The sequence below is a fragment of the Mauremys mutica genome, chromosome 9 (genome assembly GCF_020497125.1).
Source record: "Mauremys mutica isolate MM-2020 ecotype Southern chromosome 9, ASM2049712v1, whole genome shotgun sequence".
NCBI classification, from domain to species: Eukaryota; Metazoa; Chordata; order Testudines; family Geoemydidae; genus Mauremys; species Mauremys mutica.
This window is the reverse complement of record NC_059080.1, coordinates 81,430,710-81,456,230: the sequence shown is the minus strand read 5'-3', so window position 1 is coordinate 81,456,230 and position 25,521 is coordinate 81,430,710. Positions and strand designations below refer to the sequence as shown.

The 25,521-nt window shown below is 43.6% G+C and overlaps 1 protein-coding gene across 4 annotated transcripts in view; it reads right to left on the bottom strand.

Annotated features, from left to right (window-relative positions):
- LEKR1 (leucine, glutamate and lysine rich 1) overlaps nucleotides 1-24,085 on the bottom strand; it is a 126,492-nt gene extending 102,407 nt beyond the window's left edge. Inside the window, exons 1-3 of one of the 4 annotated variants that reach the window (XM_045031427.1) lie at nucleotides 23,971-24,085; nucleotides 22,094-22,190; nucleotides 11,605-11,819 (exon numbers count right to left, since the gene is read on the bottom strand). In XM_045031427.1, coding sequence (XP_044887362.1) covers nucleotides 11,605-11,819; nucleotides 22,094-22,141 — 263 coding nt within the window. In that variant the 5' untranslated portion in view covers nucleotides 22,142-22,190; nucleotides 23,971-24,085. Of the gene's footprint in view, nucleotides 1-11,604; nucleotides 11,820-12,877; nucleotides 12,935-13,209; nucleotides 13,302-22,093; nucleotides 22,191-23,727; nucleotides 23,927-23,970 lie in introns of those variants that run through there. The other 3 variants (XM_045031428.1, XM_045031426.1, XM_045031429.1) reach the window with 3 other exon arrangements.
- Nucleotides 24,086-25,521: the final 1,436 nt, after the last annotated feature.

Sequence of the window (25,521 nt, the reverse complement as noted above, 5' to 3'; positions counted from 1 at the left end):
GCTATGACCTGATTAATTAAAATAATATGCACTATTAAATTGGCACATATTACTGATTCATTAAAAATAGTCAAACACTATTTCTTAGTTAATTCCATACCTCTTCTAAACACACAAATAAACTTTTTCTCTGAATACAAAATAACTATTTTGCACTTCTACTCTTAGCCTCACCTTTCAGAATGAAGTAAAATTGTATGAATAAAGGCCTTGAAAAATTATAGCACCCAGCACGTGCTCACTCCCTCTACAAAGAAAAGGGGGCACCACACTGCTTCGTGCTGTTGGCAATTGGTCTGTGCAAAATACATGTGCTTACTGAATTCTATATCCATGTGCCACTTCTTGGCAAAATAATATATCTATTTGTCTTTTACAATTGAGCCTTTAAGGAGCGCCCACATTCTAAATTCCAACACCCACATGAAACATCTGTATCACATTGCAGAACTCTCATTTACTTTATGAAATTATTTCTTTTTATGTACTGTGATACACATCAATGCAATACCAACAAATATATTGTAGTGGTGATTATAGTGTTTTGTCAATCAATGAGGCCCTCTACCCTAGTAAAAGATGAGGAACTATTCCCATGTTCCCCATACACAACTCGAAGGCATGACAGAAAGAGCTGAGTATATCTTCTAAGGCATATTTTAAACAAATGACTCTTTGTTTCTTACAGAGCTGCTGATGTTTTTCAACAAGGCATTCCATTTAGAAACAATTCTTTTTTTAATATATTTCTCATGCCTTGTTCTTTATTCTTAATTGTGGTGGCATGGAAAGAGGAGGAGTCCATCTGCCTCTTATTCCTACTTAATGGCACAGTCCTCTGACTCAGTCATTTTCTCAATGCTGAAATATGACATTTAAAACAGAGGACTACTGGGGGACAAGAAGCAGAAGCAAACAAGAGCAAGCTCACTGCAGATAAATTACCTAGTAAAAGAACACAAAAAAAACACAGAAAATTATATGCTACAGGAGCAAATAATATAAGTATTTCAAAGCCCTCTACAAGGTGTCAGTATCTTTTTAAAGAGAACTGGCATGTAGTCAGGATATATTCTCTGACAAACTCTAATAGGGCTTGTCTATATAGGGACACTCTGGAAAGTTAAGATAATCAACTAACAGGTGGAAAGTTCATTTGCATAAATGATAGCACAATAAACCCCTGTGTGGACACTCTCACACAGAAGTAAAAAGGCCTTAGCTTGCTGTATCTTAAATCCTGCTGCAGGAGGGCTCTCCACAGCCACAGAGGAGAAGGCAGGGTCTTCCCCAAAAGAATTCTGAGCTGCTTCCATTAAACTCTGGCCTGGTCTACACTAAGCGTTTAAACCGGTTTTAGGAGCGTAAAACCGATTAAACGCCACACCTGTCCACACTGAGAGGCCCTTTATATCGATATAAAGGGCTCTTTAAACCGGTTTCTGTACTCCTCCCTAACGAGAGGAGTAGCGCTAGTATCGGAATTACCATATCGGATTAGGGTTAGTGTGGCCGCAGATCGACAGTATTGGCCTCCGGGTGGTATCCCACAGTGCACCACTGACCGCTCTGGACAGCAATCTGAACTTGGATGCAGTGGCCAGGTAGACAGGAAAAGCCCCGCGAACTTTTGAATATTTCCTGTTTGCCCAGCGTGGAGCTCCGATCAGCACGTGTGGCGATGCAGTTAAAAATCAAAATAAAGAAAGAGCTCCAGCATGGACCATGCGGATGTGATTGCTGTAAGGGCAGGCAAATCTGTTCTATCAGCGCTCCGTTACAGAAGACGAAATTCAAAATCATTTTTAAAAAATCTCCAGACAGACGCCATAGCAGGGACTCAGCGCACTGCTGCGTGACAAGCGTAACGGAAAGCCAAAGAATCAAATGGACGCTCATGGACTGGAGGACTCAAGCTATCCCACAGTTCCTGCAGTCTCCGAAAAGCATTTGCATTCTTGGCTGAGCTCCAAATGCTTCTAGGGTCAAACACAGTGTCCGCGGTGGGTCAGGGCATAGCTCGGCAATTTACGCACCCACCCACCCCCAGAAGTGAAAGGGAAAACAATCCTCTCTTGACTCTTTTACATGTCACCCTATCTTTACTGAATGCTGCAGATAGACGCGATGCTGCAGCACTCAACACCAACATCCTCACTCCCCCCCCACCATGGGTGGCTGATGGTGAAATATGGCTGGTAACCGTCCTCATCATCAGCCTTATGGTGCAGTGCAAAAGGACTGGTAACCATGCCGACTACCATCAGTGAGGTCGATCAAGGGCGCCTGCCCCTAATTTTTCCTGGTAGATGGTGCAGTATGGCTGGTAACCGTCTTCATCATAGCAACAGGGGGCTGAGCTCCATCAGCCCCCACCCTTCATGTGTAAAGAAAAGATTCAATTGCCCCTGGACTAGCAGCGGGATGCTGGGCTCCTCTCTTACACACTGCTTAATGTCCTGTCTGGACTATCATAGCAGCTGGAGGCTGCCTTCCACTCATTTCTCACTAACAAGTCACTGTGTCATCACACAAGTGGGGGGACAATGCTACGGTAGCCCAGGAAGGCTGGGGGAAGAACGGAATCAACAGGTGGGGTTGTTGCAGGAGCAACCCCCTGTGAATAGCATATAGCTCATAATTTCTGCAGGATCTGACACAGAGCAGCTGTGCTCTCTGGTTCTATGATACAGTGGTTCTCTAGTACACTTACCCATATTCTAGGCAGGACTGATTCTATTTTTAGATACCAAAAAGGAGGGATTGACTCAGGGAGTCATTCCCAATTTTAGCTTTTGCGCCCCTGGCTGATCTTAGCCAGGGGCACTTATGACAGCAGCAAATAGTGCAGTGCAAAAGGACTGGTAGCCATGATCATCTTATTACCAATTTATGGTATGGTAGATGGTGCAATATGGCTGGTAACCATCTCTGCTGTCATGCAAAAGCAAAAGCATGCTGCTGTGTATCTATTGGGTTTCCAGGAAATGGGGCGGGCGAAGCCCGCCCCATGCTAACGGAACCCCCCCCAGCCTAAGGGGAGGTGCGCTGCTGAATCGCCTCTGTCAGCGGCATCTAGTACACATACGGTGACAGTCACAAAAGGCAAAACGGGCTCCATGATTGCCATGCTATGGCATCTGCCAGGGCAATCCAGGGAAAAAAGGCGCAAAATGCTTGTCTGCCGTTGCTTTCCCAGAGGAAGGAGTGACTGACGACATTTACCCAGAACCACCCGCGACAATGATTTTTGCCCCATCAGGCACTGGGATCTCAACCCGGAAATTCCAAGGGGCGGGGGAGGCTGCGGGAACTATGGGATAGCTACGGAATAGCTACCCACAGTGCAACGCTCCAGAAATCGACGCTAGCCTCGGACCGTGGACGGACACCACCGATTTAATGTGTTTAGTGTGGCCGCGTGCACTCGATTTTATACAATCTGTTTTGCTAAACCGGTTTATGTAAATTTGGAATAATCCCGTAGTGTAGACGTAAGAGATTAAGTGTGAAACACGTCCTTTTCCTTTTAGCCTTCAAATTACTGTTGGTCTTGAACTTCTGGAAAACTTCAACCATCCAAAACTCCACACCCAGGGTACAATTCAAGCATTGGCATTAAGTGGGACAAACCTTTTGGCTAGTAATCCATAGGTTAATATAAAGATGAAGACTATAATATACAAATTGCTATGATTTGGCATAGTTCATGATTTTGTAAAGATTAAGGACCAAACAGTGGCCTCATTTCTATGAGAGACACTAGAGAAGGTTGAGAAATTAGAGGCCAAGTAAAAGTCTAGTGGGACATTAATTTTTGCCTGAACACAACAGATGTATGCAGGATCCTCAGGGACCAGTATGGTGAGTCTGCTTTATAAAATTCTTTATACCTTCTGCGAAAAGGATCAGTATAAGATCTCACACACCTGCTGCCAACAGCAAAATGTTTTTCTTGATCTTACTTTTTCTCATTTAAAATATGCTAGCATAGAACGGGATACAACTGAAATAATTTAATGAAACCAAAAATTATTCTTAAAACTGAATAGAAAAGTATAGGGGCTTAAGGTTGTCATTTCAAGACCAGCAAAATTTTACCTTATTGAACGTGAACAATCACAGAATGCTGATATGCAACACAACAGCTACAAAAGAAGAAAACACGGCCAAATTTTTCAAGCAAAGTTGTTTTCATGATTGTTTCCGATGGGGGAAATTTAATTTAATTTCAACTAAAAGGTTTTCCAAATACTAGATAAGTACAAACATATGCAGTACTCTAAGGTCCAAAATCCTACCCTTCAGAAGAACAGCATGCAAGTGAACATTTCAGACTAGCTCTGCATTTTACAAAGGCAGCAGGATTTATTGTATCCTGATCTTTTTTGTTTGCTTTTCATTTACTATGGGAGAGCTTCCCCCTCCCACCACGACATGCTGTTGCCATTCAGATATGGCCACTACTTTTACTCCACGGAATGTACTTTTCATGTACTCCATCATCCCCATAAACACCTCATTACCTCAGCTCCATAAAGTTTGTCCAAGTCAAAAACTAGTTATAGCATCATATGACACACTATTATGTTTCACCAGTCAGAGGTGTCTAGATAACCTAATGATATTCCATGAGGATCATGGCAGACAGCATACATGACAAAAATATCATAGATATAATAAGGCCATACATGCATCATGAAACATTGTAATGGACTCTCTCTTAAGTCATGATTACGGTCATTAAGAAAATGGATTCCAAAAAGAAAGCAATAAGGACTACAGCAATTTGTGGCATGCAGCTAAGTAAACAAAATGCAAATTTGCAAGGTATCCCGAGTGCTGAATCTTCCATCAGCATCTTAGTAAGATAAAGACGTGTAAAATCACATGTCCATGTAGCCAGAGAGTTTCCTGTTTATGACACATCCATAATGTGTATGGAATAAGTTACTCACAAAATTTGTTCCTGATATTTCATCTGATATGAGTGTGTTACAAATAACTTATGGACAGTGCTAAATCTTTCAGCTTTAGGTCAATTCACACAAATGTCTTCTCAGTGTTAGTCAGGATTAAAACATCAGTCGTAAACAGAGATTTTCCAGTTCAGATATACCAAGGAGATATTATAAGAGGAAGAAGTACTCTATTTAACTAAAGTAAGAACAGTTCAGAACACAGAATAAATAATGAGACAAACATAAGAGGTTAAACACTGTTTAAAAAAAACGTAGTCAGACATGCTGATAGCAGGCAATTGTTGACCAAAGTAACTGCATGTCACCAGAGACAAATATTCAGACAACTGCTATAATACATGTTTGCTCGTTATTCATTTCATTTCTGATTCACTATTTATTATTTATTATAACTACACTGCATCCTGTTACATTACATCAGTTATGATGTATCACCATGTGTTTTATTGCATGGGACATGTTATATTATGTTACCTCTGGAACTTGGCAATAGCAGAATATCTGCCATTCACACCAAACGACAAATACTGGAAAAATACCTACTACCTTTAGGTTAAAAAGATACTTATTAGCTTGGTAAAACAACATGACATGGCATGTTAGGTCAGTTTATCACACTGCGGTTTAAACGTACGTAAACTGATGCAGCACAGGGAACTGCCTTGTACCGAATTTTTAACAAAGAGTTAGTACACACAACTGCAGACACCAAAATACACCCGTTACCCACAGGCTGGTGGGCACCCGGAATGTATCTCTCAGAGAACCAACTGACTTAAACCTAGTTATACTTATTTAACAGTAAAGACTGCTACTTAATCAGGATGATAATTCTGTTTAAGTAGGGCTCCGACGATTTACTGACGATCGGCCTTTGTATTTAATCTCAGTCTTGGGCTAGTTTTGTCTCTTTGCTTCTCTAATAGCAGCTCTTAGTCTACCCTTAGGGATCATACAAGTAAGAAATATATGAAATACTTCCCCGCCTCCTGTGAACTTATTCCATCCATGCTGAGCCACTATACTGGACTTCTCATGGCTGCCCTTGCCACTGGGTAAACAGCAGGCTTAGGTCTTTTCATATTAGAAATAGTGCTTCTTCCCATCTCCATAGGACTGTGCGGTAATCTGATGAGCGCATTACAATTCTGCAGCTCACTAGACAGCAGTATCACCATTAAAAAGGAAGATTCCATTAACTGGAAATTTCATTGAATCAGAATGAAAGACCATCTACCATATCATAATTTCAGAAAAAGAAGATTGTTCAGTGTCTCTAGTTATATCCCACCTAGTCAGCATAATACAGAATAGGTCATGCTTCTATATAACAGCATAATACAGAATGGGTCATGCTTCAATATAACAGACAATTGAACTCTAAATCATTATGCAAATATGAAGTTATTCAGCTCATTCACACACAAGAAGAGTTCTCCAATAGATTTAATTTACAAATCCCACCCTCTCCCTATGTGATGATTTTAATGCCTAGTTTTTAATGCTTGTATCTTTCATTATTTGTTTCCTCAGGCCACTATCTTATGGTATTTACTAGAAGTCATATAGTGATTTCAAAGGAATATTTTTATCACTGCTCCTATAGAGTAACTCTCGATGGAAGCAGAAAGGAATACATATGCCAGCAATACTCCCTATTGAAGACAGACATAACCACAATGGACCAGTGTCAATATGGAATAACTGTTCCAGAGCGAGCCATCCATTCGTCAAAAGGATCTGAGATAATGTGTATCCTTTATTGTTAGTTCATTCTGTCTATCTAGGCCAGGTGTGAGCAAAATATGGCCCACGGGACAGACTGGCACATCGAACATTTCTATCCATCCCACCAGGCTCTTTGGCTGCCCATTCGCAATCTCCAGGCTGCTAAAAGTCCTGCGGCGCAGTGGGGCGCTCAGGCAGGTTGCCTGCCTGCCATGGCCCCACACCGTTCCCAGAAGGGACTATGGCTGGCTGCTGCTGCCACATCTCTGTTCTCCCCTGGTAGAGTGGGAGGCAGCTCCATGTGCTGCCCCTACCCCCACCACCATCATCACAGCTCCCACTGGCAGAAACTGGGCACAGGCAGTGCATGGAGACCCTCTGATTCCCCCTCACAAGGGGCACACAGAGACATGCCAGCAGCAGCCAGCCACGGCTGCTTCTGGGAGCAGCGTGGGGCCACAGCACGCAGGTAGCCTGCCTGAGCCCTGCTGCACTGCCCAAATCCTGCACCTCACACCCGCTCCTGCACCCCAACCCCCTGCCCTAGGTCAGAACCCCCTCCTGCAACCAAACTTTCTCCCATACCCTGCACCCCCTCCTGCACCCCAATCCCCTGCCCCAGCCCGGAGCTCCTTCCTGCATCAAACTCCCTCCCAGAGCCCACACCCCTCACCCTCTCCTGCACCCCAACACTCTGCACCAGCCCATAGCTCCCTCCTGCACCCAAACTCCCTCCCAGACCCTCTATTAATATAGTAGAAATGTTCGGCCTGTGCCCCCCCCCGCCCCCAAAAATTATTGCCCACCCCTGATCTAGGCTCTCTCTCTCTCTCTCTCTCTCTATGGGAGTGGTCCCCAAGCTGTGGGACATGCCCCCCTAGAGGGGCATGGAGGAACATTGGGGAGAGTGCACGGCGAAGCCCAGTCCAGCCCGCACAGGGGGCAGGGAGGGTGCGCCACCCAGCCCCGCTCTGCGTTACCAACAGGTAGAGCACCTCACAGTAGTCTAACCTAAAACCAAAAAAAGAAATGGGGTCTGTATCTGAGAGAAACACATCCAGTCTCTTGGCCAACCACAAATTTAAAAAGACATTTTTGGCCACTGATGAAATCTCAGTCTCTAGCCAGCCCCATCTCACCCAGGCAAAAACCAGGACCATGGCAATGCATGGAGTGGTCAGCAAATGTAACAACTTAATATGTCAGCAGCAATAGATCACAAGAGAAAAGCAGGACAATGAACAGAAGAGCCGAGATACTTAGAAAAGGTACTTAACAAGGCACAATAGCTTATTTATTTTTATTATTCAAATACAGCTGGATCAAAACCCCCTTAAGTCAAGGGGAAAACTTCCTTTTGCTACTACCACACTTGGAACTAGTGTGCTAAAAATGGTAGTGTAGCCGTGGTGGCACTGAGCAGCAGTATGGGTAGCTGCACTAAGTACAAAGCCTCCCAGACCCATGCCACTGCTTGCTGCTACCCGTGCTCCTGCAGCTACACTACTATTTTTAGCATGCTAGCTCAATCAGAGCTAGAATAAGTATGTCTACTTGAGCTGAGAATCACACCCCCAGCTAGCATGGCCACTGCCACATCCCCAGAATACTGGACATTCCGGTACTTCTGGGACGGGAATGGGCCCACCCCCACTAGCGTGACCTTGCACACCCGGTGCGACCTCACACACAGTGCATGCAAGGTCATGCCGCATGGAGAAAGCCATTTTGAAAGAAGCCCACCCCCTGCTGGCGTGAAGATGCATGAAAGTCATGCGTGCAGGTGTGTAGCGGCGTGCTTTTCAAAATGGCATCCCTCTTTGGTGACATTGGACAAAACTACATCTGGTTTTGAACTGGAGGAGGGACAAACCATAGAAAAAGAGGAGTATTCAGCTTAAAACCTGATGAATGGCCTGTCTACCGCCAGCTCCAAGTGCAGACATATCCTTTGACTCCAGCGCACTTTGAATCAAGCCTACAGTATGGGCCAGGCCTCTGGGGGGAAAAATGCATTGGTGAAATTTTCATTAACTGTTCAAGCTTTGCTACAAAAATACCGATAAATGGAAAATTTAGTTCACCTCTAGCAAACAGCTCTAAGCAAGAAGAATGTGCTGCTACATCATCTGCTAATATACTGAATGTTACAGTTATTCACTGTGTAACTGATGCCCAGAGCTGTAAAAACAATTAGAAGCAAATGCACTCTGCTAAAAAGGGTTTTTGAACCAGAGAAAAAGAATCTACTTCTTCTTTATTCCAAGCTCGGAGCCCAGAATGGAAAAAAATACCCAAAAAAACTGCAGCAAGCAGAATGGGCTACAGGCTAGTGTATTATGTAACTCTGAGTGGCCATACATATTATAGGATTAAAGATTTATTAGCAATGACTGCTGAAGATGTTCTCTAACTCAATCTCAAATGTTACAGTCAAGTTAAATTATTACTCTCCTTGGGTGGCTCACAGGACTGTTAACGGATGACAGAGTGCTTTGCCTGTAGGCCACTGGTGCAATTCAATGTTTCTTCTCTAGTGTTTCCAATACATTCCAGGTGAATTCTAGCTGAAAGTGATTACTATTATAGGGCTCATTAATGCTCAATGTGTAATGAGTTAGCAGTTTCAGTCCATCTCACAAGAACTACCACAGCAACTGACAGTCTTTAGAATTAGGCTGGTGATTGGCTGGACAAAGACTTAGAACTACTCTCTCACCCCTAAAGATGGTCTCTCCAGAACAGTGCCAATGTGGAGTGGAAGCTTTCAGTGCTGCTAGCTCATGCCACACTATTCTGTGGTCAGAGGACTTTAGTGTCTAGCGAAATCAGCAACACATACCTTTCACAAACACCACGTTATTGCTAAATAAACAAAATGATACTGTTTAGATTAGAAACATATTATAAACCTACAACTGGAAAATACATACTTGGTCAAAATAAGAACACAGAAAATGAGGGCACAAGAAGTGGTACAGAATATAGAGTGAAGTCTGGTTAGGAAGAGAAGCAGAAAAATGAGAGAAAATAATGGAAACCAGCTCCTCAAAACCTTTGGTTTTAGGAGAAGCCAAAAAACACTGAATTTCTTTTACAAAAGAGGGTAGTGGAGGTACACTATTATTTTGGTAAGAAATCTGCTAGTGTCATGATGGGTCACCAAAAAACATGTAATGGCATATCCGCAATAGAAGGTGAAATATAGTATGTCTCCAACAATACTACAGCATCAAATAAAAGAAATCAACATATTGTGGAAACTTGTTTATAATGACTATAACAAACAAGTTCCATACCAAACCAAGTTCTTTATATCATCAACAACGAATATCCAAGATGGACTACTATAAGGTGCATAATTAGGAACTTAGATCTGAAAAAAATATTTATAGTCGTGTGGGTGAAAGGTGGAAAAAAAGAAACAAATAGTGGGAGAAAATGTAAGGATGAAGGCAGGAACAGAAGTAGGAAAAGGCTTTAAAACACAGTTTCCATGTTTAGCTTTCTCCTGTCTTCCCAAAACTAAGCTGACATATATGGTGCAATATTAAATAATCAGTTTGCAGATGCAAGAACAAAAGCTACACTGTGGGCCCAGGAAAAGGACAGAATTTCATAACTAGTGCTTCTGGTTTCAGCTTTAAAGTAATACTTGCTGATAAATAGATAGAAGAAAAAGCAGACTCACCTATTTGTATTAATTGAGAAAGGAAACATTTACAGCTCTTGATCACTGTACCCAAAACCATCAGTTTAAAGTCATTCCATATCAGTTTAATACTGGAGAGTGGTACAGTGCTGACAGATATATAAACATAATGAAAACAACATATGTTACAGAACTAGATGTATAGTCAAATTTCCCTGCTTCTCCTATTGCTTGTTCTGTATGACTATCTGAAAACCTAAGAGAAAAATATCTTTAAAAAAAAAAAAAAAAAAAAAGGAAAATGTGACAGTAGAGCCATAAAAACTGGGGGAAGAAGACGCAGTGGGTATACCTGAAACTACTTGTAACTAATGTTTTTAGGTTGCCTAGAATTCAAGTTGATTGTGCCCTTTAATGTAAAAATACTTTTTAAAATGTTTTTAGAATAACTGTCTGACTGAATGAACTTGTTAATTTGGTTCTCCAGTTTTATTACTACTATAATGATGAATATAGGCACTAAGCAAAATCAACCAACAGATAAAATACAGTATGAAATATTTATGCATTTGATACTGCCAATCTACTGAAGTTCCTATGAAGGCAAAACTCCCACTGTGTTAATGGGACTACCACAATATAACTTGTATTATGCATGGCAGTAAATGTTTCCAAGATGGGTTCCCATGTAGGACTTAGAAGCCATTTCAAAACTACACACATGCAGTACTAACCAATTTCACATCAGTTTCAGTGCTCTAAATAATTCTTTTCAGAAACTGAATTGTAAGCTTTTCAGTGCAAGGTTTCTGTTTTTTCTTTAGCAGATTATTGTACTTATTTTAGGGCAGTAAGTACACATTTCAGATATGTAAAATCCTTATTCTGCCAACCATAATAGTCTAAATTTTGATTTGAACAATTTTAGATAAATTATTACTCCAGTAATAAAGGTATTTTCCATCTTTGTCAATAGCTTTCTCTGAAATAATCTGACCTTTCTTTCACTTATATTTATTGACTGGCTCTAAATAGTCAGATAATAAATATTTGCTTCTAAGGAATGCATCAAACTATGATTTAAATTAAAATACTAAAATGTATTCAAGTATGAACTACACTTGATTCAGGTTGATTCTGGAAGGGAAGCCAAAGCCTGTTTACATTCTGAAACCATCCTTTCAATTACATTGATGAGAATGTTAACATGAAAAAATATAAGGATGAATATCATGTTCCAACCTTTCTGTTTTTGATTCACTGTCAGCCGTGCGCTGTTCAAAGTCTCGACTAAGACACTGTAGTTGCGCTTGAAGTCTTTTTTCCCGCTCTACACTTCCTTCATAAAACTTCATCTCCTTTTCCATTGCTTTTACTTTGTCTTCCATCAGCTTAAACTCATGAAGGATCAAATAGCTGACTCCACAATATTTACACACCGTCTCATCCCGGGACATCTAGAAAAAGAACTAGTCATCAGAATGCTTTTAAGAAATGTATTGAAACTAATTAGTAAACGGAACAAATCTAAAACAGGACTAATTTTAAATGATTACCACAAGGATCATTGATTATCAGAAGTCTATTTATTGATTTACCATATAATAACTAAAATATTTGCTACATTAGCAAAACGAAATCAAACTATAATCCAGTAGTTCTGCCTGTTGGAATCTTTACAAAGTGCCTGGACTTGTCAATGTACCATACATACCCATGTGTCCCCAAAAAAGAGAAGATGGACTCGCTGAAGTATATTTTATGGGGAAACAGTTCAAAATAAAGAAAAACACCCAGTTTGTATTTTAGAAAGCTACTTTCTTAGTATGACTTCCAGATTGTCTGAGCCAGAAAGGTCTTGCTCTGTGCTGTTTCCGGACAACTCATCTTCTCTTAAACAGATCAGAAGAACAGCTGGAAGTAAATGAAGTGATACAATCCAGCAGGTCCTACAAAAGCACATTCAGAGTTCACAAAAACCATGAGTAAAACAGTGATCACCATTAGGTCTGCTTACATGGCATGTGTGTCATATGGAAACTCTGTATGATTTGGCAGGTGTGAAGTTATTCATCATCAAAAGATAAATTATTCAGCACACAATGGACAACTGATTGAACCAACATTTCTTAAACTGAGAGGCAGAGTTAACTGGCAAGACACTGCAAAACTTTCAGCAAAGCTTGATGAAAATCTAACACACAGGGAAATGTGGTGAGGCTTTCAGGCATACAAGACATTTGTTTAGTCAGTTATCCCTTAGTTTTCCATTCTAGTCTCTCTTCAGGACTTCCAGATCAAGTTTGCTCAGTTTACCAGTACAATTATGTTTTTTTTCCAACAATAGCCTTGCAAACTCAGCTTATTCTTTCCGGCTAATTCATCAGGGACAGTAGAGTTTCTGTAACTGGAACATACATATTTTACAATTATGTTGATGCTACAAAAACCAGAATAGAATTCTGCTATTTTCCCCACCATGGTGTTGTCTCTCTGATGCAGCAGTAAAACTTACTTTTGTCAGTTAGATAAGCAACTTTAGTTCTGAATATACACAAGAAGCAGATTTGTTGAGTTGCCCCAATGGCTGGATTCAATAAGCAGCTCTTCTACTCAGGGCAGCATGGCCTAATGGCTGGAGTCAACAGAGTAGCCACCTCTGAGGGATTGTGTGGCCTATTGGGGAAGTGGGGCACCCAGGGTTAGGGGGACTCAGGCCCTCCCTGTTCCTCTAAGTCCTAGCCCAGGGCCCTAGCAATGGTGGGGGTGCTCACCACCAAAACACGCTGACTGGTTCCCTGATTCACTCACTAGAGAAGAGTCTAAGTCCCCTGGACTGCATCCTACCCTTTCTCCCTCAGCGATTTTCCACAGTTCCCCTGGGTCTTTGGGGTCCTCAGCTGACATAGCTCCTGCCAGCGCGGTCTCTTCTCCAGACTCATCAGGCAGCCTAGAGTCCATCTGGAACACTGCATGCAATGGCTCTGTAGTCAGAGCATGTAGCAGTTCCCTGGAGACAGCTGAGAGCCTGCATCCTCCCCCTTCAGCAACCTGCCCGGATTGAGTTGGGCTGCTTCCTTTTATACTCTGCCTCTGGGCTGAGCATGCCCAGCACAGCCAGAGGGGTGGGACTTCCTCAGCCTGCAAAGCACAGTTAACTCTTTCAGGGCTGGTGCAGGGTCGGTACACCCCATCACAGACTCAAAGAGAGGAGGGGCAGGGGCGACATGGTGAGATTGAGAACAATATGTAAGGAAGATTATTTTAACAGTGCCTTTTGAATTGACTGGAGGGGAGTGATGAGGGTATAAGGAAGGTCACAAAGGAGGTGATTACAGTAGTCAAGTTCGGAGAGGGCTTGGAGAATTGGTTTAGTTACTTGGACAGACAGTAAAGATCAGATGACAGAAATCTTGTGTAGTAAGAAGCTGAAAGATCTGGATGTAGCTTGAATGTGCAGGGCAAGACAGAGTCTATGTTGGCCAACAGAGAGAGAGAGAGAGAGAGAGGAGTGTGGCAGGCTTGGAAAGAAAGTTCAGTTTTATCCATGTTAAGTTTAAACTGATGGTGAGATATCTAGAAAGAGATGTCAGAGAGAAAAGCTAAACTGCGGGATTAAGTGAAGAGAGAAAGGTCTGGAGTGGAGAGGTTGCATTTTGAGTCATTTTGATATTTGTAGCTATGTGAATAGATAGATCACCCAGACAAAGGATGTAGAGAGAGAAAAAAATGGGCCTCAGATCGATGCATGTGACCAGGGCCAATCAGAAGGGGGTCTAGGAGGGCCATTTAGACACTTGTTAATTTTGTGGCATTTGATAAGTTTCACAACTTGTTTTTATGTGCATCCCTATCAGACCAAAATGTGATACATTCCCTCAGCTTAGAGCAGCAAATTTAAGCAAATAAGAGATGTGATTTGGTAAAAGACATATTTTTTTTGCACAGAAAAGGGTTAGAAAAGCATTTGTTAAATAAAAAAATATTCAATTATATCTCACTCTTTTGGTTTTTTTGGTGCCTTAATTTGTTTTCATGTGTCGTCATTTTTTATTTTATTATGCCTAGGGGTCTCAAAAGCTGAAAGTGGCCTGGGCCTCTCTGGACCTCTGAGAGGGCCTGTGTGGGACCCCACAGAAAGTGAGAAGAGCAATTTGCTAAAGGAGACACTGACCAATCAACCACCAAAGAGGCAGTAGGAGAACCAGAAGAGGACAAGTTTCTAAAATGGATGATATGCCCTACAGTCAGGGGCGGCTCCAGACCCCAGCACGCCAAGCACGTGCTTGGGGCGGCATGCCGCGGGGGGCGCTCTGCCGGTCGCCGGGAGGGCGGCAGGCGGCTCCGGTGGACCTTCCACAGGCATCCCTGCGGAGGTTCCGCTGGTCCTGCGTGGCTTCGGTGGAGCCGCTGGACCAGCGGACCCTCCGCAGGCACGCCTGCGGAAGATCCACCGGAGCCACGGGACCAGCGACCGGCAGAGCGCCTCCCGCGGCATGCCGCCCTGCTTGGGGCGGCGAAATGTCTAGAGCCGCCCCTGCCTACAGTGTCAAAAAGCAGCAGAAAGGTCAAGGAGAGTGAGGATGCAGAAGGGGATCTGTAATTTAGCCAACACAAAGTCACTAATGAGAGTGATGAGAGCAGTTTTATTTGAGTGAAAAGGGTGTGAACCAGTCTGGAGCAGATCCAGACCTGACTGGAGGATATCCAGGCTGAAGTTAGAGAAGAGAAGTTCAAGGGAGCAGTTATTATCTTATTATCTTAAAGGCACAGGGAAGAAGGAAGATGGGGCCATAGCTGGAGGGGCAAAATAGAGTGACTGAACATGTGGGAGATCACACCATGTTTTTTATCTTCGTTTCAATTACTTACGGTCAAAGGTATCATAAAGCAGTATGACTTAGAAAGATCAGAAATCAGAAAAACTGCAAGCATAGCCCAAGTTAAAAGAAATAAATCCCCTTGTGCTAAGGATGGTGGTGAGGAGAAAAAAGAGAAGTTCAAACACATGCGCGCACACAAAAAGAGCCAGAAAGAACATTTTGGAATGGTTTTTTTTTTAAATGGGGTTGAATAGAAAAAAAAGATTGCATTTAACCAAAAGGCAAGTAACTTGTCAAAAATCATTAGCTAAAGAGTCACTATTGAAAGGTTCTGTAACATGCTGCATTTTAAATGTAACTTGATAAAACCATATTTTGGGATGTTTGCTCTGGGATTACCAAGACAGGCATTATTTCCTATCTCTTAATTTTGACTCAGAATAAAGTGACAGTGGCTCTGAACAAACTTAAAAACTCAAAGTTTATTTTTCCTGGCAGTTACAATCTGTACTTGGAAATATGAAACTGTTATTCAGAACAAATATCATAAGATTCCAAAGCACTAAAATTACTATATTGAAAAAGGACAACATGAGCTGTTATGGAGAGGGAGGAGGGGGTTGTTAGTCCCAAAAGAACATTGTGCTCTCTTGCAGTACCACCACTTCTGTCTTTCAAATAAACAATTATGGGCACTTCACTCTGTCCCCGTGTAAAGAACTCTGTCACATTAAAATTTCCAGTTCAGACCCTTGAGTACAGATCTGTTTCAGTTCTGCTAATTGAACTAAATGGTTGGGAGCTTTTCAGAGAAATTAAACTAAAGTACTAAAAATAATTTCCTTTTTGAGTTAATGAACAAAGTTTGTTCTAAAATTTATTTTTTTCTAGATAAAGTAAAAATGTGACACCCCTTCAAGTCAGGTTGCACTTTTAGTGCCTGATCCTGCATTCTCTGTGCACCCAAAATTCACACTAAAATCAATGGATTTTACATCAGTACATACCCCTCTGCTTGCTACCCTCTACCGCCAGCCCTGGATTTTATATGCAGAAAACCAGTTATTGTGGCACAGGTGGGCTGTGGAGTTTTTATAGCATGTTGGTGTGGGGGGGGTGGGGGGGGCTTCAGAAAGAAAAAGGTTAAGAACCCCTGGTCTAGAGAGTACAATGAAAATACATGATTTGTCAGTGAAAATGTAGCTAATTTAGGGCCTGATCCTGCTAAGTGCTCAACATCCTCAATTGCCTTTGAATTCAGCCTAGCAGGATTGAGTCTTTAGGAAACAAACGTTTAGAACTAAAAGTGCATCTGCATCAGTTAAATAATAAGAGAAAAGAACTGTGACTGCCTTTCCCTAGTAAGTGTACAGCATTGTACTGTTCCTGACATTGCTATCATGTTGTTACGCTGCTGATAAAGTCATTGGGTTTTAAATTGGAAAGTAAAAAGAATCATGTATACTAATATTTTTGAAAAAAACCATTATAAATAGCTAATGATAGTTATGAACCTAAAAATATAATTATTTTCTTCTGTGATATGATACAGGAAAGGGCTTTAATTAATTGAGACAAGTCCCAAGTATATTAAGGCTACAAAATAGTGTCTGATAATTTATAAAGTAGTCATTCATCTCAAATAAAATTAGTTTTCAAAACAAAAAGGTTTGACAATACTAGAGGGTTGCATGCTTCATTATTTATGTAGACCAAGCCGTAAACTCAGCCAAGACCTTGTCTTGCTATGGCAAGGCTCCAGGGCCCTCCATTCTTGTCAGAACTCTGTTGATTTTGGTGAAACTGGAAATCTGGATTTTAGTGAAAATCAGGCTTTTCTGGATTTCCAATTTTCACCGAAATCAATAGAGTTCTGACCAGAGTGTGTGGGGGAGGGCCTGTCTGGAATGGAAGACAGGTAGAGTAGGAGCACACCTGGCCAGAATGGGCCTGAGAGGCCCTCTTGAGGGACACAGAGAAGCTTCTAGCAGCCTGAGTTCCACTAAAATTGGGCCCTCAGAGTGCCCATTAGTGCTGCTGGCAGAGAAAGCTCTTTGGTGCCATAACAATATCCCCTGTCCCCTTGCCCCAACCTAACCCTCATCCTAAAATCAGGCCTTTTCAGTTTTCCCAATTTTCATCCAAATTAAGAGACCAAAGTGGATGGGCAAGGAGCCTGGCTGGAGTAGGACCTAAACAGAATGGGGATTAAAGGCCCGAATGTGGGGGCTGACCAGAGTTGGGGGTGAGGAACTCAGCTGGAGGAAGGGGCTGGGCTGGAAGGGGATGAAGGACCCACAAATCCTATTATCACCCTAAACTCTAACCCTGAGGTCACTGCCTCACCCTTATATCCAGCATGACCCTGCTACCCTCCCTTAGGCCAGTAAGGTCAACACCTCATCTTTGTACCCAGAGTGACTCTGCTCCCCTCCCACAGATCTTTGTTAGGTCACTCCCTCACCCTTGTATTCTGAATGACCAAATGGTGATTTTAGTGGAAATCAGGATTTTTCAGTTTTCCAATTTTCACCAACTGATGCCTAGACCATTCTATCCATCGAAGTCTTGATTATTCCCTTGAAATGTTGGTTTTCAAAAGTTACCGCCATACAGACAGACAAAAAATTGCTATCAAGTTGAGTGTAGGCCCTCGCTTCACTTGGGCAAAAAGAGGACCAAGCACAGCCATTTTATATTAATCACAATTTAAAGTTCAGAGACAAAACTTTTTACAGCTTATACACAAAGTACTTAGAACGAGAAGAGGGTTTTTTGGTTTCTGGACTATTATGATGACAATCTATAAAGACCTCAGATCATTAAACTGATTAGATAAGAGTACCTTAAGGTGATATTAATCCATCAATGTTTCTGAATTCCCAGACGGCAGTGGTGATTCATAGTGCTTCTCACTATCTACAGCTGGTCCCTCCCTCCCCAATGTACTACAGGAGGAGGTCTGGGTGAAACAGAGTAAAAAGAGTAGGAGGAGAACAGATCAGAGATGTAAGCAAGGGTGCTGGAACAATTTGTATAGTGGGGGTGCTGAGAGCCAGTGAACCAAACTGTAAACCCTGTATATGATGGAAACCACTTCAAGCCAGGGGGTGCAGCAGCACCCCCAGCACCTGTAGTTCCAGCACCTATGCATGTAAGCATAGGCGTGCACACCCTAATGCCCACGGGCCGGATCCAGCCCCTCAGGGCTTTGGATCCAGCCTGCAGGATTTGCCCCCTGTGGTGCCACAGGCCCCAGGCCACTCTCAGAAGTGGCCGGCACGGCACCACGTCCCCGTGTGTTGCTCCAGGCACCACCCCCCACAGCTCCCATTGGCCGGGAACGGGGAACTACGGCAAATGGGAGCTGTGGGGGAGGTACCTGGAGGCGCGGCAAAGGCAGAGCGTGGAGCCCTGTGCCCCCTCAAAGGGGCTGTGCAGGGACATGGTGAGCGGCGTGGGGCCAGGGCAGGCAGGCAGGGAGCGTGCCACTGCAGGTAAGCAGCGCTGGGCTGGAGCCTGAACTCCTCCTGCACCCTGCCCCCCAACTCCCTGCCCTGAGCCCCCTGCCTGCACCTCGCACCCCAACCCTCTGCCCTGAGCCCCCTGACTGCACCTCGCACCTCAACCCCCGCCGAGCCCCCTCCTGCACCCCAACTCCCTGCCCTGAGCCCCCTGCAACCCCCCTCCTGCCCCCCAACTCCCTGCCCTGAGCCCCCTGCCTGCACCTTGCACCCCAACCCCCTGCCCTGAGCCCCCTCCTGCGCCCCACCCCCCAACTCCCTGCCCTGAGCCCCCTGCCACACCCCTCCTGCACCCCAACCCCCCGCCCTAAGCCCCCTGCCTGCACCTCACACCCCTCCTGCACCCCAACCCCCCGCCCTGAGCCCCCTGCTGCACCCTGCACCCTCATACACTCCAACTCCCTGCCCTGAGCCCCGTCACACCCTGCACCCCTCCTGTACCCCAACCCCCTGCCCTAAGCCCCCTGCTGCACCCTGCACTCCAACCCCCTGCCCTGAGCCCCCTCCTGCACTCCGCATCCCTCCTGCACCCCAACCCCCTGCCCTGAGCCCCCTCTTGCACTCCGCACCCCAACTCCCTTCCCTGAGCCCCCTCATACACCCTGCACACCTCTTCTGCCCCAATGCCTTGGCCTGAGCCCCTTCCTGCACACCGCACCCCCTCCCACACCCTGCACTCCTTCCCGCACCCCAACCTTTATGATGTTCGCCTTTAAAAAAAAAATTCCGTGGGTGCACACCTTAATGAAATGTGCTGCGCACGCCTATGGGTAAGTGGGAAAAGGACCATATAGGGCCTCAGCAGGAAGGATGAGGAGGTTGAATCTGACATGGTAAAAGACAGTAAGCCAGTTAAGAAAATCAAGGAAAAGGAGTTGTGATTGAAGCAGTTATAGGAGAGATGACTTTAGCATGGTGTTTTTGACAGACTGGAGGGCAAAGAGGTGGAGGTCAGGGGAGGTAAGAAAAGATTACAGCAATCAAGGCAAGAGATGGCCAATAGATGGACATTAAAAAATATTCTACTTAACTTTACATTAATGTACTAAGTGCACTGATAGCCACATATGTGAGAGAGCTCTTGAAGATTAAGAGCCAAAGTAGCGCAAATCACAAACAAAAAACATAACACCAAATAACGCCAGCGATAAATTTGATCCATAAGAATTTGTGCCAAGGACCTGATCTACATAACAGCAGATACTATGCAAACATGACAAGACGTCTGTGAAGTATAAATAATTTTGAAGGGCAGCATTTCCAGCTGTTACACTATAGCATCTCTGGGAGTAGATTCAGCTCTGAGCTGTATTAACTTTTTGAAAAACTAATGGTGTTCCATGGCTACGCTGAACATCTTTTAGCCCACCACAGACAAGTGGAGAACTGAACCAAGATGGATAGCCATTCCTATTACGTCTCTCTGACTCTATACAGTAGACATCTGGGGAACATAAATCACGCAGGAGAAAGAAAGCTTTAGTGGTCTGGCCCATTCTTAGCCAGCTGAATAAGTCACGCTAGTAGCTTCTGAAATGACAAGAATGGAACCTTAAATTACAGTATTTCTACGTCTGAATAACTTGTAAGGAGCATGACTTTGTGATACTGCCCACTTTGGCCCATACTTTAGATTCCACTGACAAAAATTACTATACTACAGGAATTGCATGTTTCGGTACTTATAAAAAATGAAAAATAACCTATCCAGTGTACCTGAATCTTTTTTTTCCTTATTCATCTACTTATTTAGAAACAGATCTTTGTGCCCCAATGCTAAACACAGGGCTAAACACTTATATTTGAAATATTCAATTACAAAATAACTAAATATTGGCCTTTCATCTTAAAGGCCAGCAACTAAGTCCCCTGTTTTGTGAGATTTGCAAAGGTTTAGATTAATTCTGATATAAATAAAATAAAGACCTGAAGCTACAAGCAGGAGTGTAACTGAATGTTTAATTTTAGTGTTTGGCCAAATAGCAAAAAACAATATTTATCCAAAGCTGTACTAGAAGCTGAACAATGAATATAAACAGAAAAACAAACTTTTACTGACCCGAAGTTCTATGTTTTGTAATTCCTTCTCCTTTCTAACTTTTTTATTCTCCCCTGTATTATTTTCTTCTTCATCTGAATGCTCCACTCCCCACCCCCCCATCACCCTAATTCCCTTTTCTGACAGATTACCTCTAGTTTCTCCTGTTTCCCTCCCTCCTAATCCTGAATTTCCCCCAGTCTTGCAAGACAAAAAGAAATGACTGAGCTAGTCACACAGCTAGGACTACAGGGAGAAAGAGAAGTTTCCTCCTAACTATTCAACTTTGAATATGTATTCTGTTGAAACTGATCCAATTCTTTATTCAAAGCCAAATTTCAGTACAGGCCTATTTTATAAGCAAGCCTCAATCTTACGAACTCCGAGACTACAAAAAGAAAGATTATTGTGAGTCAACTTTAAAGCAACGGTTTAGTTGGAAAATAGCACAGCTTGCCATGTGTACAAGTAAATGTCAGAATAATTATTAGACACACAAGGTGGAAGAGGTAATATCTTTTATTCTGTTGGTGAGAGAGACAAGCATTTGAGCTTACAGAGAGCTCTGTGTAACATGGCTACAACAGCACTGCATAGAATAATTATTCAAAATTTCCCATTGGAAAATTGCACTATTAGCACATTTTGAACATATATGAACACAGTAAAAATAGGAGGATAATAAGAACAGAATGTCCCCCAGGCTGAAGAGTTCATTTAAAACATATACTGAAGCAATCAGCTTGTCTTAAGGGGAATTATATTCAGATTTCATGCAACTTCCACTTTTTCAGACATTTGCTGCCTGAGAATAAAGAAGAATAGTTAATCATAAAACTACCATAGGATTTAAAATCACTGTGTGTATATCTTTTGCTATATTTATACCACATGTGGTCATACAAAACAGCACAAACTGCTATTTACCAACCATAGTATAAACTGCAAACCATTATAAAAAGTGACTGTAGTCTCCACTTGTGGATGTCAATAAGCTCCTCCCATACCAAAGACATCAGTTACCTTCACACCAATATACTTTAAACAGGGAAAAAAATTATCTTTATACATCCACATTCATGCACACTAAGACAAAATATGAAGTGGAATTGGAGGGTATATAATTTTTATTGGCACTCATTTGAGAAGACTAATACTTACTTGTTCTGCACTCATCCCAAACTCATGGTAGTAAATATAGGCACATAGAAATCGTCATACTGGATCAGATGCTGTATTTGTAGAGTGTTATTAGTCTATGTATAATGACTTCCAGCCAGTGAAATATCCATAAGTCATTGTGGAATTTTGACCTTAGATGTTGTTATATTTCTAATATTTCTTACCTTTTGGATTTCTTCTGGTAATGCATGCATAGGAACATGTCGATCCATGGCCTTCCAAAATTCAGGCACACTTATGAAGCAGGGCCACACAAAACCCCTGGAGATTAAATGGTCAGAATTCGTTTAACAAGAGGGGTAAAAAACTGTAACTATCTTGGGCAGCATTTTCAGAGGAGTTGCATGTGTACTTTTTCCTATTTTATTTCAATCTTGCTCAAGGCTTCATCATTTTGTACTTGACAAAACTTGACAAGACAAAACTACACACACCATATATAGCCCCATTCTCTCTTGTCCTCCTACAGCTTAAAGGATCTGGGCTTGTCTACACTACTGTTTAAGTCAATGTAATTTACGTCACTCAGGGGTATGAAAAAGCCACCTCCCTGAGCGATGCAAGTTACATCCACCTAAGCGCTGTCCACACCAGCGCTTATGTCGGTGAAAGCCACTCTCCCACCCACACAGCTTCCAACTCTCGCCTAGGTGGAGTAATTATGCTGATGGGAAAGCAGTTGCACTGATGTAGCGCTTCTAGTGTAGACTAGCCCACAAATGAGAATTATTCCACTGGTACTCTGTTCTGTTTTCACCTATGAATTTAAGAACAAAATTTTAAAATGAAATTGAAAACTGTCCATCTATATAAACATTAACATTATTTAGTCATATCAGGTCAAATTCCACCTTCATTTCCACCAACACAATTCTGCTTTCCTCTCTGCTGTTACGCCGTTACTCTCAACTGAGAGAAGAATTTGGTTCATTGACTTCAGTGCAGCAGCGCTGGACATAAGCAAAATTTGGCCCAGGGATGCCAGTAGGGTGACACAGGCATGAGGGTGAGCACAATCTAGCCTGGCGACTTCAGTGGTGCTCTGCAGAAGTATGAGCCAGAGCGCAATCTTGTTCCACTGCCTTGATAGAGCTGGTGCATGTAGGTGAGAGCTCAGTGGGGCATGGTGGGGGAAAGCAAGGGCAGATTTTGGCCACTAACTGCAGTGGGGGTGGAAACAAGCTAGACTTTAGCCCAGTGGGGCAGTGCTGGGACCAGCACGAGCTAACTCCTCCTGTTGACAACTCTCCTGGCTCATGATGCCTACAAAGAAGATTGGCAGCATACGGCCACTGGTGAGCTGAAAGGGCTGCCTAGGGTGCCGACTGAGGCTGTGTGCTGCTTCCTCCTACTGCCCCACGGCCTTGTCCCGGGCTGTAAGCGCCTTGGGGCAGGGGCTGTCTTCCCGTGCCAGTCTCTACAGCGCTGGCCCACAGACTCCCGTGGGGCGGGGACGCAGCGCTGAGCCTCGAAGGATACTGCTCTGCATAGGTTTCAGAGTAGCAGCCGTGTTAGTCTGTATCCGCAAAAAGAAGAGTCCTTGTGGCACCTTAGAGACTAACACATTTATTGTAGCATAAGCAATTTGTTAGTCTCTAAGGTGCCACAAATACTCCTGCTCTGCCTAGGAATGTGCCACCGGTTGCACTTAGCGATACCTACAAATTGTAAGAAACTGCTCTTGTATTAAACTGCTCCCTGACCTAGCAAGTGCCTACAGCCAGCGGTTATTGCACTACAGTACATGTGGAATTGCTGCGTGCAGAAACGTGCTCTCTGAGGCAGTCAGGACACGTACAGCGTGTAAGAAACAGCTTTTGTAAAGCGACGCCGCTTTCTTTGTACGTGCTTGAAAACTGTGACCCTGTGTCAATCTTCCCTCCCCCGGCATGTCCGACCCCCGAGCCCAGCGGAGCCGCCCTCTCCCGACGCGCCGCCCCTGACTCCGAACGGGGCTGGCGGGCTCCGGAGGGGGGGGTGGCCCCGCGGTGGGAGGGGGACGCGCAGGGAGTTGCGGGGCGGGGATCGGGCATTTTCTTACCTCGACGTCCCTCGCGCTGCCGGGGACTCCTACGGCTTCTCTGGTAACCACGGCAACCGCGCAACACTGAGGAACGTAACGACGCGTCAGTTGACGTAAGAGAAGCGGAAGAGAGTCACGTGCCTGGCGAAAGACGAGGCCGAGGCTGGGGGGTGGCGGGAGAGGCTGCAGCGCCTTGGTGAGTAGGTAGGGGAAGCGGGCGCGGGGGCGGTCACCGGGCCTAACTGAGCAAAACTGGGCTCGCTCGGGCTGTAGCCCCGGCTCGTGTGAAAAGTGCAAACCTCCGTCTCTTCGCTGGGAGTTTAACTCGCCTGCTGAGTCCCTAGGAACACGCTGTGCTCAGTCTTTCCCTAGCCAAGGTAACGCCGAGGAATGATGAGAGGGAGAGGGGCAAGAGGTGACGCAGCCGTGTACAAACAGATGGTGGCTGTGTTTGCAGAGGCTAATTATAGACTACTTTAGGTTATGAAATAATATCCAGTGAGGCTGCCCGGTCTGCACTGCAGGCTGATTGGGGCGTAGTCCAGAGACAGCGTGTACTTCCATCAAAACAAATGTGCAACAGTTAATACATTTTAATGTGTGCTTTATATCTTTAAAAAAAACAAAAAGCCAATGAGATAATAGCAATGATTATGTATAGCTATTGTGTATCAGCACTCCAGTCCTGGCTGATGTAAAGGTTGAATTGTCAACTTGTTGTTGTATTTTATTGAGTGAGGAAATGTTAACGAGCACACCAGAATTAACACTTGCTATTCCAAAAGTACTACCTTTAACTTCCACCTGGACAGGCACAAACAAGGGCAGACAAGACTTTGCTTCATCACCTCTTCTAATAGGCCTCTCCAATAATCGAGTACAACTACACCACCCCTATTTTCCCACTCTTGGTATCGACACCTCCTCATCAATTATTGGGAATGGACCACATCCACCCTGAGTGAATTAGCCTTGTCATCATTGGTTCTCCACTTGTAAGGTAACTCCCTTCTCTTCATGTGCTAGTATATTTATGCCTGCATCTGTAATTCTCACTCCATGCATCTTAAGAGGTGGGTTTTTTTAGCCATGAAAGCTTATGCCTAAATACGGTACATCTGGTAGTCTTTAAGGTGCCAGTGGACTCCTTGTTGTTTTTTGTGGATAGAGACTAACATGGCCACCCCTCTGTTACTTGGCACCACCCCTACTGTTCTACAGAGATTTGCAGAGAGTCTCAGCTACAGAATCTTAACTGAATCTAAAACTAGTATTTTGCTGTTGCTCCCATGTGTGGGGGGCCTACCTATGTCATCTCAACCATCTGCTACTTTAGAATTTGCCATACTGCTGCATGATGGATTGTGGTGTCCTAGCTTACACTTCTTAATTCATATTGTGATCATGGGCTCAATTTAACATTAGTGGTCAACCGCTGAAGAAGCAGTATAGTCAGGCCCACCAGGATGGTGTTGACAGGGAGAGGATAACCAGCTGACTACCTACCTAGTTTTCTTGAAAACAGAAAATCCTGATTTCACTTGCGCTGTCTGTGACCCTAGAATTGAC